At 43.1% G+C, this 14,144-nt stretch overlaps 1 protein-coding gene across 1 annotated transcript; it reads left to right on the forward strand.

Moving 5' to 3' along the window:
- Positions 1–5,375: 5,375 nt before the first annotated feature.
- Positions 5,376–13,899, forward strand: LOC137124173 (platelet-derived growth factor subunit A-like). The gene is made up of 6 exons (XM_067498891.1): positions 5,376–6,159; positions 6,423–6,519; positions 9,718–9,825; positions 9,934–10,127; positions 12,525–12,651; positions 13,468–13,899. Exons 1-6 carry the CDS (start codon positions 6,097–6,099, stop codon positions 13,476–13,478), a joined length of 600 nt encoding a protein of 199 aa, XP_067354992.1. The 5' UTR covers positions 5,376–6,096; the 3' UTR covers positions 13,479–13,899.
- The last annotated feature ends 245 nt before the right edge of the window (positions 13,900–14,144 follow it).

The raw sequence follows: 14,144 nt of genomic DNA on the forward strand, positions 1-14,144 counted from the left end.
TAATATGGGGGCTATTCATTTAAGTAAAATTAGCCAGTGGATAATTCTCCATGTTTGTGTTTGAGAGAGAGAGAGTGTGTGTGTGTGTGTGTATGTGTGTGTGGTCAGTTGGGTTCACCAACACTTCCTGATGATTCATCAGTGGAAAACACAATTAACTCCCTCACTGCCTCCAAATGATTTCCGCAGAGGAGATTAAAGTCTCCCAACTGCGACGATGAACAATTGGGGATGGGTGAATGTTTGAATCAGATGTTCCACTGGTCAAATGATCCAGCGGCGCCCGCTTTCATGCTCGGCCCGCATGCAGTAGTTCCCCAACAGCTGTCAGCTGGGCAGCCCTTGTCAGTCCAAATCAAACTGAGCCAAAGCCAATTTTGTTTGTTTGCTTCTAATTCCTGTTATTCCCGTGTTGATCATAGTCATAGGAATTATCGCACAAATCAATCGGCATAAATCAGTGGGAGAGGTGATAGAATTGGAGGAAGAGGAAAAGGGAAGAGGTGTTAACCTTCTCCTGCAGCTGCCTGGAAGTAGGACACAGTCCGGCCCGGGCTGCAGACACTTTCTGTGTCTTGTTGGAGCATCTGAAGTGGAGTTGAGGCAGTTTCCTCTAATGACTAAGCTGAACCAACCTGAACTGTGATGCAGACGTTGGTAAAAGATTCTATCCCTAAACTGTATATACAGTTATTCCTCACTTTGTTAGCTTCAAATTCCAATCAGCACGACACAGCCCTGCCTCACACTCTCTCACACATTCGTACCTGAGAGCTGCCACGGAAATGTTTTCTCAAGGGCATCTGGACAGAACACTGTGTCACTGATTTATTGTTCTGTTTCTCTATTTCTCAGCCTGCCGACAGACTCAACCTTGTGGTCCCAGGCCTGGTATTTTATAAACTCTTAGCACAGCTTCTCTTTGTCCCAGCCATACACGAGATGTATGGCTGGATCTGTGCTGTGTCCTAACAACACAGCAAAAATGTTAGGACCACCTGCCATGTAACAAATTAGAATTTTATAGTATGATCTACTGGCTCACTTGCTAGAGCGGCCGCCCACAGACCCTAGGTTTGAGGTTCGTGCCCCGCTCTTCCCAACCACATGTCGAAGTGTCCCTGGGCAAGACACTGACCCCCCCCCCCAGCCGCACTCACCCCACCCCAGTGTTAGAGGTTGATGAATCCGTTGGTCTTCAGCTGTGAGAAATTCAAATTGTTTTCCCGATAAAAAATAAATTTGGGTCAACATTTCCTAATTGCTCTTTACTCTCCACCTCCTCGTTTTCCATATTTGCGGTCAGTTTTGCTACAGGCATCTCACTTTTAGTGAGGTGGACTGTTTTAGATAAGAGTTGTTCTTGAACCTCCACTATAAGCATGTGTTTGTCAAAAAGGATCTAGATGCAATACTAAACATTTATAAAAATATATTTTTTTATTTATTTGAGAAAATAAGACATTTGTGCTGTTTTTTGTGACCCCTTTGCAGCCTCTGAGTCAATGAATGTGATACAGGTTGGTGGGAGGTCCATTACTCACTGTCTGCCGCTCCCAGTGAAGCTGTCTCTCTGTCCTCATGACTTCAGACAGTACAAGGGCCCAGTGTTTTCTTCTTCTTCCCAAACACTCTTAAATAAAGCTTTCTCTCCGAGCCTTGTGGCCCGTCCCGAACAGACAGCCGGTTAGGGGGTAGTGGGGGTGGTGGGGGTAACATTACATATGGATAGACACCAGTATATTCAAGATGGTAATCTGGGATACATCTGCAGTGGGACAATGACAAAACATTCTTGCATCACGCAGTAGGTTGTGTCCGATGTGAAGCAGTAAACTTAATCTGATGGTTCAACAGTGAAATTTCTTGTGAAATTTCTTGTTAAAGCCAGCTGTTGCTGCTTTTGCTGCATTGTCCAGCAAGGTCACGAAACCCAGTAGGGTACATATTGTTTATGCGTCAGCCTTCGCCTGGTAAAGGACCTGGAAAAATTATACTGGAAAAAAAGTCATACACCAAACTTTTCCCTGGCTTGTTATAAATAAACTTAATAAAATATTTCACTTGGACATGTGGGAGACACGGAGACTGGGAGGAAGAGGCTGTATAAACGACATTAATTCGTCCCTCTGGTCTTTCAGAGGAAACATTTATACACTACATCCAGGTTTATAGCATTTTCAAATTAAAGTAAAGCATGTTTAAACCTTAAAGTTACAATATACAACTTTTTGGAATCAAGCTGTAGCAGGAAACACGCAGGGCAGCAAATACTGACACTGTCACGGCCGATAGCGTCTCATAGATACACACAAGAAACATTTTTATGTCAACATGTGATGCACGGGGTTTGACCTTCCCTGATTGGTCAGTCGAGTGAGTCTCGCTCAAAAACCTTTAAAAATGAACAGCTCTAACCCGCTGCCCATGCTGTTCTGTGATTGTGTATCACAGGAAGCATCAACAGCACCTCTACGCTATATAAATTATGGATCATACCTGTAATAAATAAATAAATATTTGAAAAATTTTGCATATGGCAGCTTTGAATGTAACACAAACAGTTTAAATGTAAAGTCATGAAGTAACACATAAAAAGATGACTATACATTAATGGCCGGATCACACTAGCAAAATATTTCACGTCACATTCACTACAGTTGAATGTGACACCCCTGTTAAAATACCAGGCAAAAATAAATTTTAAAAAATTACAATTTAATGTGACAATTAAAATCAAACTAAAATTGTTTTACTGGGGAATATAAAAACAACTAAAACCCAAAAATAATGTGGCTGCATATTGCACAAACCCTCTTATAATTAGATATCTGGCCAATTTAAATAAGCCCATAAGAAGTTCAGCTGTTCTCAGTTGATCAAATTGTTAGAAAGAATCAGTCAAGACGAGGATTAAAAAAACAAAAACAAACACAAGGCGTCAGATATGCAATGTAAGACAATAAAGATGCTCATCACCAAGTGGAGGAAAACAAGTAAAGAACTGGTCCAGGAGGCTGCCAAGCAGCCAACAGCAACATTAGAGGAGCTGCAGGAATTTCTTGCAAATACTGTTTGTGCACCACATGTGGATATATGACAACAATCTCCCACATTCTCCATCCATCCATCCATTCATTATCTGTAAACGCTTTTCCAGTTTAAGGTCACGGGGGGGTGGTGGATCCTATCCCAGCTGACGAGAGGCGGGGTCTCCCCCGGAAAGGTCTCTAGTCCATCTCAGGGCCAACACACAGAGAGACGTACGCGGACAGACAATCATTCACACTCACATTCACAGCATTTCAGATATAGCAATTAACCTAACATGCATGAGTTTGGACTCTGGGAGGAAGCGCTGCAAACAGAAAGGCTTGGAAAGGAATTCAAACCGAAGACCTTGTAGCCTTGAGGCAGCAGCGCTAACCACTCCACCACCGCGCTCCCCAAGACAGATGGCTTTTTGTTGAAAACATCCAAACCGAGCAAAAACCTACATGTAGTTTGGCAAAAGCAAGTTTAAAGCTGTCTTGTGGTCTTGTGAGATCGAAATCTAACATTAGGTCATAATCCCAAAAAGTTTTTTTTAGACTTTTTATATGCACTGTAACTAACTTGCTAGCCCACCGGATTGGTGACGCTTTGAATAAACGGGTGTAGCATCCCATGAAGAAAACACCCGGGGCAGTAAATGATGTGATTTAACATTTGATAAATTTCACTGTGCGACTTCTTTCTGTGACCAGGCCTTAAAAATTAAAACAAACATTTTTCCAGGGAAAATGTTACTGGGGAACTTTTCCTCTTAGTCACATTGTAGGTTTTGACAGCAGGGGACTTGACTGGGCTAAAGAAAGGCGAGAGCAGTGGAAGTGAAGACGGACAAAAAAAAAAAAAAAGGCTGAAAAGAAAACAGAGCGAGTGGGGTGCATCAGAGGAGAAGCTCCTGCCAGGAGGAAGTGACAGCGTCATGGCAGCACGAGTGTCGCCATTCACTTCCCCTTCATCTTTGCAGTTATTTGTCTCTTTCTCGCTTCCCTCTCTCTCTCTCTCTCTTTCTTTCTGTGTGTGTGTGTGTGTGACTGAAATCATTCAGCGGAGATGGTGGGAGAAAGACAGAGGTTTTCTGGAAATGGTATTAGCCTCTGTCAGGCTAAATGGGATTTAATTGGGGCCATGTTTGGTCCAACAGAGGCTGGATTTTCTACACACACACACACACACACCCCACTGTCTTCTTTCATCCGAGCTTCTTATCTCTGTGTTTCTGTGCCCCTCTACCGCTTGTATTTTTTTTGTTCCCCCCCCCCCCCCCCCACACACACACACACACACACAAACTCATTTCTTTGTTCGGAAAAAAACCTCCCAAGACTGTGTCAACTTAACAAACTTTTAATGACCATCTGCACGGTCGAATTAGACATATTGGAATAATGCCTGCGCGCGTGTGTGTGTGTGTGTGTCTGCGCATGAGAACGTGAGCCAGACAAAGGGCGAGGAAATGTGTACGTGCATGTGGAAAGTGCTTGAGGCTGGATTTTCAGATTCCAGTGCTGCTTTGTGAAGCTTTAGCTTTAGAAATTCCTTTACATTCCCTCAGTAATTTACTTCACCAACCCAAGGAACCTGCTTTGATATCAGAACTCTCAGTTTGACTGTTTCTAGAGAATAATCTCAAATGTCATGTAGTCAACAGTGCCACCAACCATAATCAAATTAAAGCCTTTTCAAACTGACTAGTGACAATTGGTTTCTGTTTATTTCAATATGTTGATAACGTCCAGTGACAGAATGGTGACATATTCAGGGTTTTTTGCCCAATATGTGATGAGCTGCGATGGTACGTGAAATTGCAGTGGTCGTAAATCTTGTTTGAGACGGATACTTGCAATTCATCAACAATTTTACTAATTCAAAGTGATTTACATATTGTGTTAATGCCAAGTCTGGTCTGGTTCCTGTTAAAATGACCACTATGCCATCGTCGCCACTATCCAACCTCCATGGTTCACAGTTGGAAAAAATATCGTTGGCAAGACACGAACAACTTCAGTAACATCCGTCCTGGTGTTTTTCCCATCAGACAATGTTGGGTGATGTCATAGATTCTTAAAATCTGTTCCTTCTGATGTGTTTGAAGTGATATTTTTGAAGGAAGTGACAGCATCAATGCCTATAAATTCCCTTTATAATAACTCCACCATCTCCACTGATGTACAATGACTATATTTGCTTTTTTTTCATTAAATACGTGTTTAAAAAAGTTCTTAGAACTAATAAAAGTGGAGTTGTGTAATGAAACAGCTGTTAAATTTAGTAGTTTTGATACTTCATGGTAACGAGTCTATTATGCAAAGCGCGCTCACAGTTTAGTCTCGGTTACGCGCACAGCTATATCCTGAGACCGAAAGCATCCCGACTCTATTCATCTCTGGGGTCATCAAACTCCCATGAGCCGCAAGAGCGGAGTGATTCCGCTTCTTTCCTTCACGCAATTCGACTTTTTCTCCTTCAGGGCAGATTTGGTTATTTCTGGAAGTTTTGATTCAAGGATTAAACGACGTTTTGACGATTTCCCCACAAAAGGTACGGACATGCTCTGGATGCAGGACGCACCAGTGTGTGGCTGGATTATAACGAGGACAAAATGACGGATGTTTCTGGATGTGCACGTGTAAAATAAAGCGTCCTCTTCGTTTGGACCCCTGTTTTGGTACCAAAACCAAAGAACAGCTGGACATGATCTTGACCCCAAATTAAGTCTGATTGATTGAGCAGATTTTCGCCTCAAACTTTCGGAACGCAACTTTTATGCTGAGGGTCCAAAAGCTAAATTACTATATTAATATTATTATTTTATTCTTTTGAAAAGCAGCCGCTCTCTCACTCACTCAACAAGAACTCCAATCGCATTACACTTAGGACTTCAGGGATGGTTTAATATTTATGAGCTCCTGGCTTTCACTGAGGCTGTGGTGGTGCTCAGTTCTCCCGAGGGATGTTTATGGGCTCCCGAGTGCAGGGAGCGACAGTCTGGCTCCTGCAGTGGACCTTCGCCCCGTCCCGGCGCCCATGCAGCAGATCTGAGAGGAGATGAGAGCCGCGGTCTACCACCTCCTTCTCTGCTGCCTCTGCCTGTTACGCATCGCTGCTGAGGTAAACCCGGCGAAACTTTGCTTTTGGTTACAATCATATGTGTTGCATCAGACATAGAAAGACAAATGTAAAGGGGAATCCACTGTGCTCTGCGTAATTACGCACAGATGTTTCCTCTCCGCTGGACGTAGTTAGGCATCGAGACTGTACGTTTATTTTGGTGAATAAACGGTGTTGGCACTGGGTAAGTGGATGCATATCTGGGACCTGCGCGTTTCTCCATATCCAGTAAAAATCCTCATTCGCTGACTTTCTCCCCACAGGAGTCGCCTCTTCCCAGGGAGCTGTTGGAGCGGCTTTCCCACAGTGAGATCCGCAGCATCAGCGACCTCCAGCGGCTGCTAGAGATAGACTCCGTAGGTAAAGCGCTTCCTTATAATAAAACTATCACACCCACAAGCTGGATTCGAGGGCGCTGCTGCAAAAATTAAAAGTAATTATCAGCAAAAAGCAAAAAGAAGTGATTTACACGTAGCCTTGAAAAATCCAGCTCTTAATCTGTCAGCCTTCATGAGTTGGCTTGTGTGTGCTGCCTCCCTTCACGTCTGCGTCTTGAAAGACTCAGAATTGAGAAATGAGTTGCACCTGGTTCAGTGCACAGGGCGAGGATGCTGTCCCCCCATCACATTACTGGACTGCTTCACCAGATGTTGCTAGGAGACCAGGACCCATCTTGCACTTTACACTCTACGTGAACCCTTGAGGCAGAGCTAACTTTTGGCTGCCAATGGAATTTGGGATTAAGTCTGGATTTAGCGCATTTTGTCCAACTTCATGTTAAAAAACTTATTTATTGGTTATTTCCTGAACAAACGGGCCTGTGAAAACAGTTGTGTTGTCTGTTCTGTGGTTCTGGAGGAGATTTGTAAAGCAAAAATAGTTTGTATCGGCAGAGGTACAGTATCTTTTCTTGGCCTTGGACAATAGAAATGTTTGATGGGAAGCCTGAAGCCAAATGTGCAGACGGTGGGGAAACCGAATTTTCAAGGCAAAGTCTGTTGCAGAAGATTGTTGCATTTTGGGATTTGTGGCGCTCAACCAATAACTTATGCTCCACTGAGTGTAACAGTTCTTTTAAACAGTGTTTCTTGCACTTACATCACTGCCCCCTTATTTCTGCTCTCTCTTCTGGTGTCTCCAAAAAGTCACACTATTCGTTCATTCAATCACATTCCTCTCATAATTATCTAACTTGTTCCTTGTGGGGTTTTTTTTTTTCCAACCCTCACTTTTTTCGAACCTCTTCCCTTAAAAATCCTTGTTGTAACATCCTTATCTTCCATTCTGTGGCACATTTGTTAGCTAGAAGTGCAAACTACAGCTTAAAGTAATAAGAAAATAAGTTTAAAACTATTTTAAATTGAAAAATACATTGATTGTAACTTAAAGACACCAGTATTTATTCCCAGTGAACCCAGTTGATGGCAGTGAGGCGAGACAGGAGGTATCTGTGCTATAAAACAGACTTTTCTTTTGTATATACGCCTCAATTCCTGCCACAGAAACTTTTCTGCTCTGAATTTTTGTTGCCTGTGAAAAACTGTTGCTTCATTTTTAATGTCTGCTGCTCTGAGCAGTGCCACCATTAATCCTGGCATCATTGAGATGCAAATGTCGAGTGTGAGGGCTCCCCAGCACGATGGGGGTCAAGTGGCTCATTTCATTATGTTGTTGTCATGCTGCCCATTATTGGTTTGTGAGCAGGCCTCGCTGGAAGGCTGCTGTGTTGCTATGTATAATTCATGCTCAAATTCCTGCATGTCAGGGGGACAAGAGACAGAGAGAGAGAGAGAGAGACAGAGGAGGTGTTGAAGATGGATTTTGTTGTGTTTCAGACGCGCATTGTGTACATAGGCAAGGCTTGTGTGCGTGACTGCTTGCACACACACATAGCAACAAGAATAATGGGTGTGCGTGTACACACACACACACACAATCACAAAGTGAAGGGCTGGTAATCAGAATCAAATTAAAACAGTCTCGCCCAGAGACACACACACACACACAAACGTAATCTTTGCTCCGAATTTACTGCCTGTGAAAAATCTGTGGATCTGATTAGGTTTGGCGGTGCAGAGTGTTGAAATGCTTTGGAGGAGCTGTAAACACTTGAGAAACAATTAACCGTGACAGCATCTGATGACACACTCACAAACGTGGAGTTAACGCCTGCCATCAACTGCACCTTTGATATTCCAGCCCTCTGTCTTTTATTTGTTTCTGTGATGTTAAATAAAAGTGAACTGTACAGCTACTCACATTTATACCATTAATCACATGTTTTGTTACACGATCGTCAATCAATTTGACGTACGACCCTAAAATAAATGGTTGTTTTTTGTGCCTAGATTTTGGGGGGGGGGGGGGGTCCCCACAATGCCCCTGCGTGCACAAGCTTTTTGTCCTCATAACTATGTGACCGCAGACAGTCCACCTGTTAGGCCGTGTTCAGACAGAGCTTCACTCTGCATGACAAAACCTTGCTCTTCCCATTCAGTTAAATGGGGGAAGTGCATTTACCCAGCAGGGACGCGCTGCAAAAAAAAGTTAGATCACACTCGACTTTTTCTTCAACATAACCTGACGTCATCCGGCACAGGTGCCGCTTCGGTGAATCGTGCACGTGCAAGTGTGCATTCCCGGGTGCATTCTATTTCTGCTCTTTGGGTGCTCTTGGTGATTCTGAAACATTTCTGTACAACCTGTCAACTTGGCTGTGTGAACCCTAAGTTAAGGTTTAGTTAAAATGGTGAGTTTTAGTATCAGGGGTTGGTACAAAATGGCCTGAAGGAAAAGAAAGTCCAATGCACGTGTGAAAACTCTGTGCAGGATCTTTCAGGTCAAACATCGACATTTTCTTTAAACATTTCTCGACTAAACAATTTGGAAAAGTCGAGCAGTGTGTCAGTGAGGGAGGACAAATAGGTCAAACCAGGTTGCAGATTGATGGACATTGTCCATGATTACAGGTCATTTATTGTTGGTCTTAGAAAGTGACCAAAGATAAAGTTAAGTCTTTTAAGCTGCTGTGGAACATTTTATGTGAACTTGTGTTGTTTGACTCATTAGGGGACAAATAATTCTGAAGGACAAGCGAGATTAAGTCGAAATCGATGCTAATACAGAACAAGTTCACTGTCCTTGATTCAGAAACATAAAGGCATTTGATAAAAACTTGACCTAATGCAAACGCTCAGAAGTTCAGTTTGACTTATTATCTTGCGTCACGTAGATCAGTGTCTTTGTTTTTACCAAGAGTTTGAAGTTGGCATAAATCATTATCTCAGTTGACTCGTGCGACGTTTGATGCCGTGAATCTGTATCTTTACATTAATTACATTTAAAAAGCATGTGCTGTGACACGTGTGAACACTTTCTCTCAGATTAATCAGGACAGATAGATAAAGACGTCTGATATAAACATCCTGTTTTCAGCTACCCGTTTGACTGCATTTGTTTTCGGTGCCCTTCGGATAGTTCACAGAATATGTGGGTGTGGCTCTTCACGAATGGCGTTTGTAACAGTGAGAGTGTGTGTGCTGTTTTGTCTTTGCCCAGAGAACGAGGTGATCGATGAGACCAAACACAGCTACCACAAGGACTTGTCTGACAGCCTCCCCGACCTGAAAAGAGCGGGCACACACACCAGACACAGGAGGAGCACTGGTAACACGCAGCCACTTAAAGAAACTGGCTAAATCTGCACATGGAGTCTAGATATACAGAAGCTAAATTTGAGCTTGAAACCATTTTGATCTCTGTGTTCCCTTCCAGTGGTAGAAGAGGCTTCGTGTGCGGTGTGTAAAGTGCGAACAACCATCTTCGAGATCCCCCGGAGCCAGGTGGATCCCACCTCGGCCAATTTCATAATATGGCCGCCCTGCGTGGAGGTGAAACGCTGCACAGGCTGCTGCAACACCAGCAACATGAGATGCCAGGCAGCACGCAAGCACCACCGCACTGTCAAGGTAATGTTAAGGATCTACCTTGTGATACGTCTACAGTTTTAGGCAGTATAGTATAATACAATAAGATAAAACCCTGAAAATCTTAAAGCTGCATAAGTAAAAAAAAAAAAAGGTATGAAGCCTTTTTGATCTCAAAAAGAAGGCTCAAGGCTACATCCGCTACTTCAAGCACAACACAAATCTTTGACTGAACTGTTGGCCGTCACACTGGCTTTGAGGGGATGTACTTGGAAGAAACTGCATGGAATTTAAATAAATTATGTCTCTGGTTATTTTTTATATTGTATTCTACGTCATCGGCTCAGCACTAAATTGGAGGCATGTTCTTTGGAGAAGGAGGATTTACATTTGGTTCAAAATAAAAAATAGTACAAAACATAAAGAAAAGACCCTGTTTGCAGCCGAGACGCAGGCGTTGGTCCCACCTGTCTACATGAGTCTCCAAGGTGTCGGGCAGACCCCTTGTTGGGGATACATTTACATTTACACTACAAAATCTATGTGGTCACGTGTGTCCTGGACCACTTCAACAAGTGATCTGAGGGATGGGATTACAGTCGGTCTTGGTGGTTGTTTAAAAGTGTACTTAGCACCGTTCACTTGTTTATTAGATGTTGCATTGGAGACTATGCGCAGCTGCAAACAGTGAAAAGCAGATTGAAGAGTGTTCGCCAAAGGCAATATTTAATCTGGCAAACCTGAATCAAAAGACGCCACGGAGAAGGCAACAGAAAGAGCGAAACACTTCATTAACCTCCGCTGTCATCACCGCAACACATTGGCACATTCGCTGTAAACACCACTAATCACTATTCCCATATTTTGAAAAAGTCTTCTGTTGTCCTCCGACCCTGAACACTAACACACACACACACACACAAACACACACACACACACTAAAACTAATGATGGCAAGTAAACACACAGCCACCAACTTGAGGTATACACTACACCTGCCAAAAACTATTACTCCCTGCAGGTTTGCCATTGTGTGTGTGTGTGTGTGTGTGTGTGTGCACGCCTGGCGGTGAGCATAATAGATTATAATAGCTTCCTTTTGATCTCTGTTTAAGCTGAAATAAGACTCAGTGAACTCCAACTGGTTCTACACACTTTGCCAAATGGGAGCTGACCCATGGTGTGTGTGTGTGTGTGTGTGTTTCCTGTGCATGCACTAGATGTGACATACACTTTTACCTCATTAAATTATTATGAAGTTGATAGCAATTCAATGTGTAAATGGTCTCATGTGTTTATTATATGTTCTTTATAGCCACAGGAGCTCAAACATATAACAATAAACATATGAAAAGATGAAAAAAAAGCAGGCTGTGGGAAAGAGAAGGGAACGAGTAAAGGCTGGAGGAATGAGGACAGACATTAGTGTGTATTACCAGAAGTTAAGGGGGAATAGTTGAGGAAGGCTTTGTGCTGCTGACATTCAATCTGAGATGAAAGAATGGATTCTTTGACTTTTTACAGAGGAAATCAAAAATAAAGTCACTCACAGCTAATATCAGTGTTCAGAGAGGGTAAAGGGTCACACGTGCATCTGCACTCGCATCCAGAGCCACAGGGCATAAGGCAGGGCTGAGCTTGGCTGGTGTGTCCACATGTGAGACACGGAGAGGGAAAGAAAGATGACATTAGCACTGGAATCCCAACCTCACCGCTGCGTGATCAGAGGGTGAAGCAGGTGGGATGGGGTCCACATCTGAGGATCTAACAGCACGTTGCTGCTTCCAGTGCTGGTGTCTGAGTCCCACGTACGTGTGAGTGTTAGAGTGTGAGGTAGGCAGGTGGACTGTGGCAGCAGCAGTGTGATGCAGGTGAAGAGCTGAGCCTGAAGGCAAAGCTCCTCAACTTCCTCTCTGTATGTATGTTCCAACACCCAGTGGCAGTAACAATGTTAGCTGCACTGTTCCCCTCATACTCCTCACAGCTCCTCTCCCCAGCTGAAGCCATTAGCGTTGCTGAGTTCTCCTTTAAAGAGTCTGTTCAGACTTGAAGCTGATATGCTTGCGCAATCAGACCCAGAGTCCCACTGATATGGCTCCATGTGAGCCTCAGTATCTGTGTGTGTGCTCAGTCACTGCCGAATGTCTACAGTTTATATTTAGCTTGTCTATTTATCTTATAGGTGCACAAATATGATAAGAATAATAAAGACCTATTGCTGACCGGGTTCAGATGTTCGTGTTAACATGAAATGTTGCCTGATGACTAGTTTAAGCTTAGTGGGGTTGTTGTAGATTTGCAGCCTTTAAACGAACAACCTATACATTTATTTGAAATGATTTATATGCTACAAATTCTAATTTGCGTATGTTGAAATATTGAATATCTTTGTATAGTGTTGCTCTTGCTCTCTCACGCCTGCTGTTTCTCTTTCTCCAGGTGGCGAAGGTGGAGTATGTGCGGCGGCGGCCCAAGCTGAGGGAGGTGCAGGTGAAGCTGGAGGATCACCTGGAGTGCACGTGCACCAATAAACATCACATCAGCCCAAGCTCAGACACAGACAATGGTGAGTGAGTGCGTGCGTGTGTGTGTGTGTGTGCTCATGACGGTGTGTCGCCCTGAGGAGGAATTAATTCAAGCAGACAGCAAAAGCACAGTAAATACCTTAGATTTCTTATCAGCTCTTTTGGTGTCAGTAGACAGATTGAGACAGGAGGCCTCCACATGTTAAATGAGCTCACACACACACACACACACACATAACAAACATTCCCAAACCCACTAGAGCAAACTGCAGACTGCATAGAAAGGCCTTTTCCCAGTTGTATTAAAGACTGTGGCCAGATTCAGATGTTGTAGATCAGTCTGCAGACATTACAAAATCATTAAATACAATTTTCCTCACTGGAAGTAAATGCGATGCACAAAATAGACTATATATATACACACTATAAAATCCAGTAATGTTTACAATCTTAACCAGAAATAATATTCGCACTATAATAAAAATATCAGATCAGTCCTTTAACCAGCTGCACAGCCAGATATTTTCCTCAGACCAAACTTTTCTAAGATGTTTATATTCACTAGATGGCCACAGACACAACAGAGGATAATGATAATGTGCCATAACGGCTGGATGTCATAATACTGTAACAAGCAGGTTTAACCCAAAGGCAACAGCATCGTGAGGTCAAACACCCAAAGAGAGAGAGATGAACGTTGCTTTTTTTCAAGGACCAGTTTTCCTCATTTTCTGAAATCTCCCACAGATTGCTAAACCAACATTGAGGACATCTGTCCACCTGGGTGAGCTTGTTCACCCGTGGCGTAGATCTCAGTTTTTGATCTTCATGTGTTCCCCTGGCATTTCTTCCCACAGGCATCAGGTGAAGAGGAAGAGGAGAAACAAAAGGGTGGAGATAAAGAAGACGACCGCCTAAAGCCGAAAGGAGGGACGAGCACATTTTGCGGCTAACATCTTCACCACCTGCCATAAAGTCACCGAAATGGGTTTGATGGAGCTTATTTTGACATTTGGGGATGGAGCATAATTGACTCCTGTGGATCTCTACTGAACGGTTTACAAAGAAATGAAAAAAAAGGAGAAAAACAAAAAGTGGTTCCTCCGTGGAGACGAGAAGCGCTGGCGGAAACGAGGGCATTCGGGAGGACTCATAGCCAATGATTTGTTCCTTCTCCAGCTTGAGTATAAACTGCTCAGTGACTTGGATTATAAACTGGGTGGGATCCTTTGTAAAAACTGTGGCATACATTTGCTCTTCCTCAATAGAACACACATTATATCCTCTTATTTTTATAATCTCGTTTTTTATCGCTGTCTGTCTCTTTTTTCTGCTATGTTACCCACATAAAGAACGGGGGGAGACAAATCCTCCCGACATGTTACCGATACTAATAAACTATTTATATGAAAACAAAGCGGCCGTGGTCGTAAACAGCTTTTAGATCAACAGGTTTGTGGCAAACCAGCTAACAGGTGATAGGTTTTATTTTTTTATACTTTATACTGTTGTTATTTCAGACCCAGGAGGACGA

Source organism: Channa argus, chromosome 3 (genome assembly GCF_033026475.1).
Source record: "Channa argus isolate prfri chromosome 3, Channa argus male v1.0, whole genome shotgun sequence".
NCBI classification, from domain to species: domain Eukaryota; kingdom Metazoa; phylum Chordata; class Actinopteri; order Anabantiformes; family Channidae; genus Channa; species Channa argus.

Excerpts from the sequence above, each read along its gene's own strand:
- LOC137124173 (XM_067498891.1), top strand. The coding sequence starts at position 6,097 with ATGAGAGCCGCGGTCTACCACCTCCTTCTCTGCTGCCTCTGCCTGTTA. Across the intron at positions 6,160-6,422 it reads TGTTACGCATCGCTGCTGAG|GAGTCGCCTCTTCCCAGGGA; the intron begins GTAAACCCGGCG and ends TTCTCCCCACAG. Across the intron at positions 10,128-12,524 it reads AGCACCACCGCACTGTCAAG|GTGGCGAAGGTGGAGTATGT; the intron begins GTAATGTTAAGG and ends CTCTTTCTCCAG.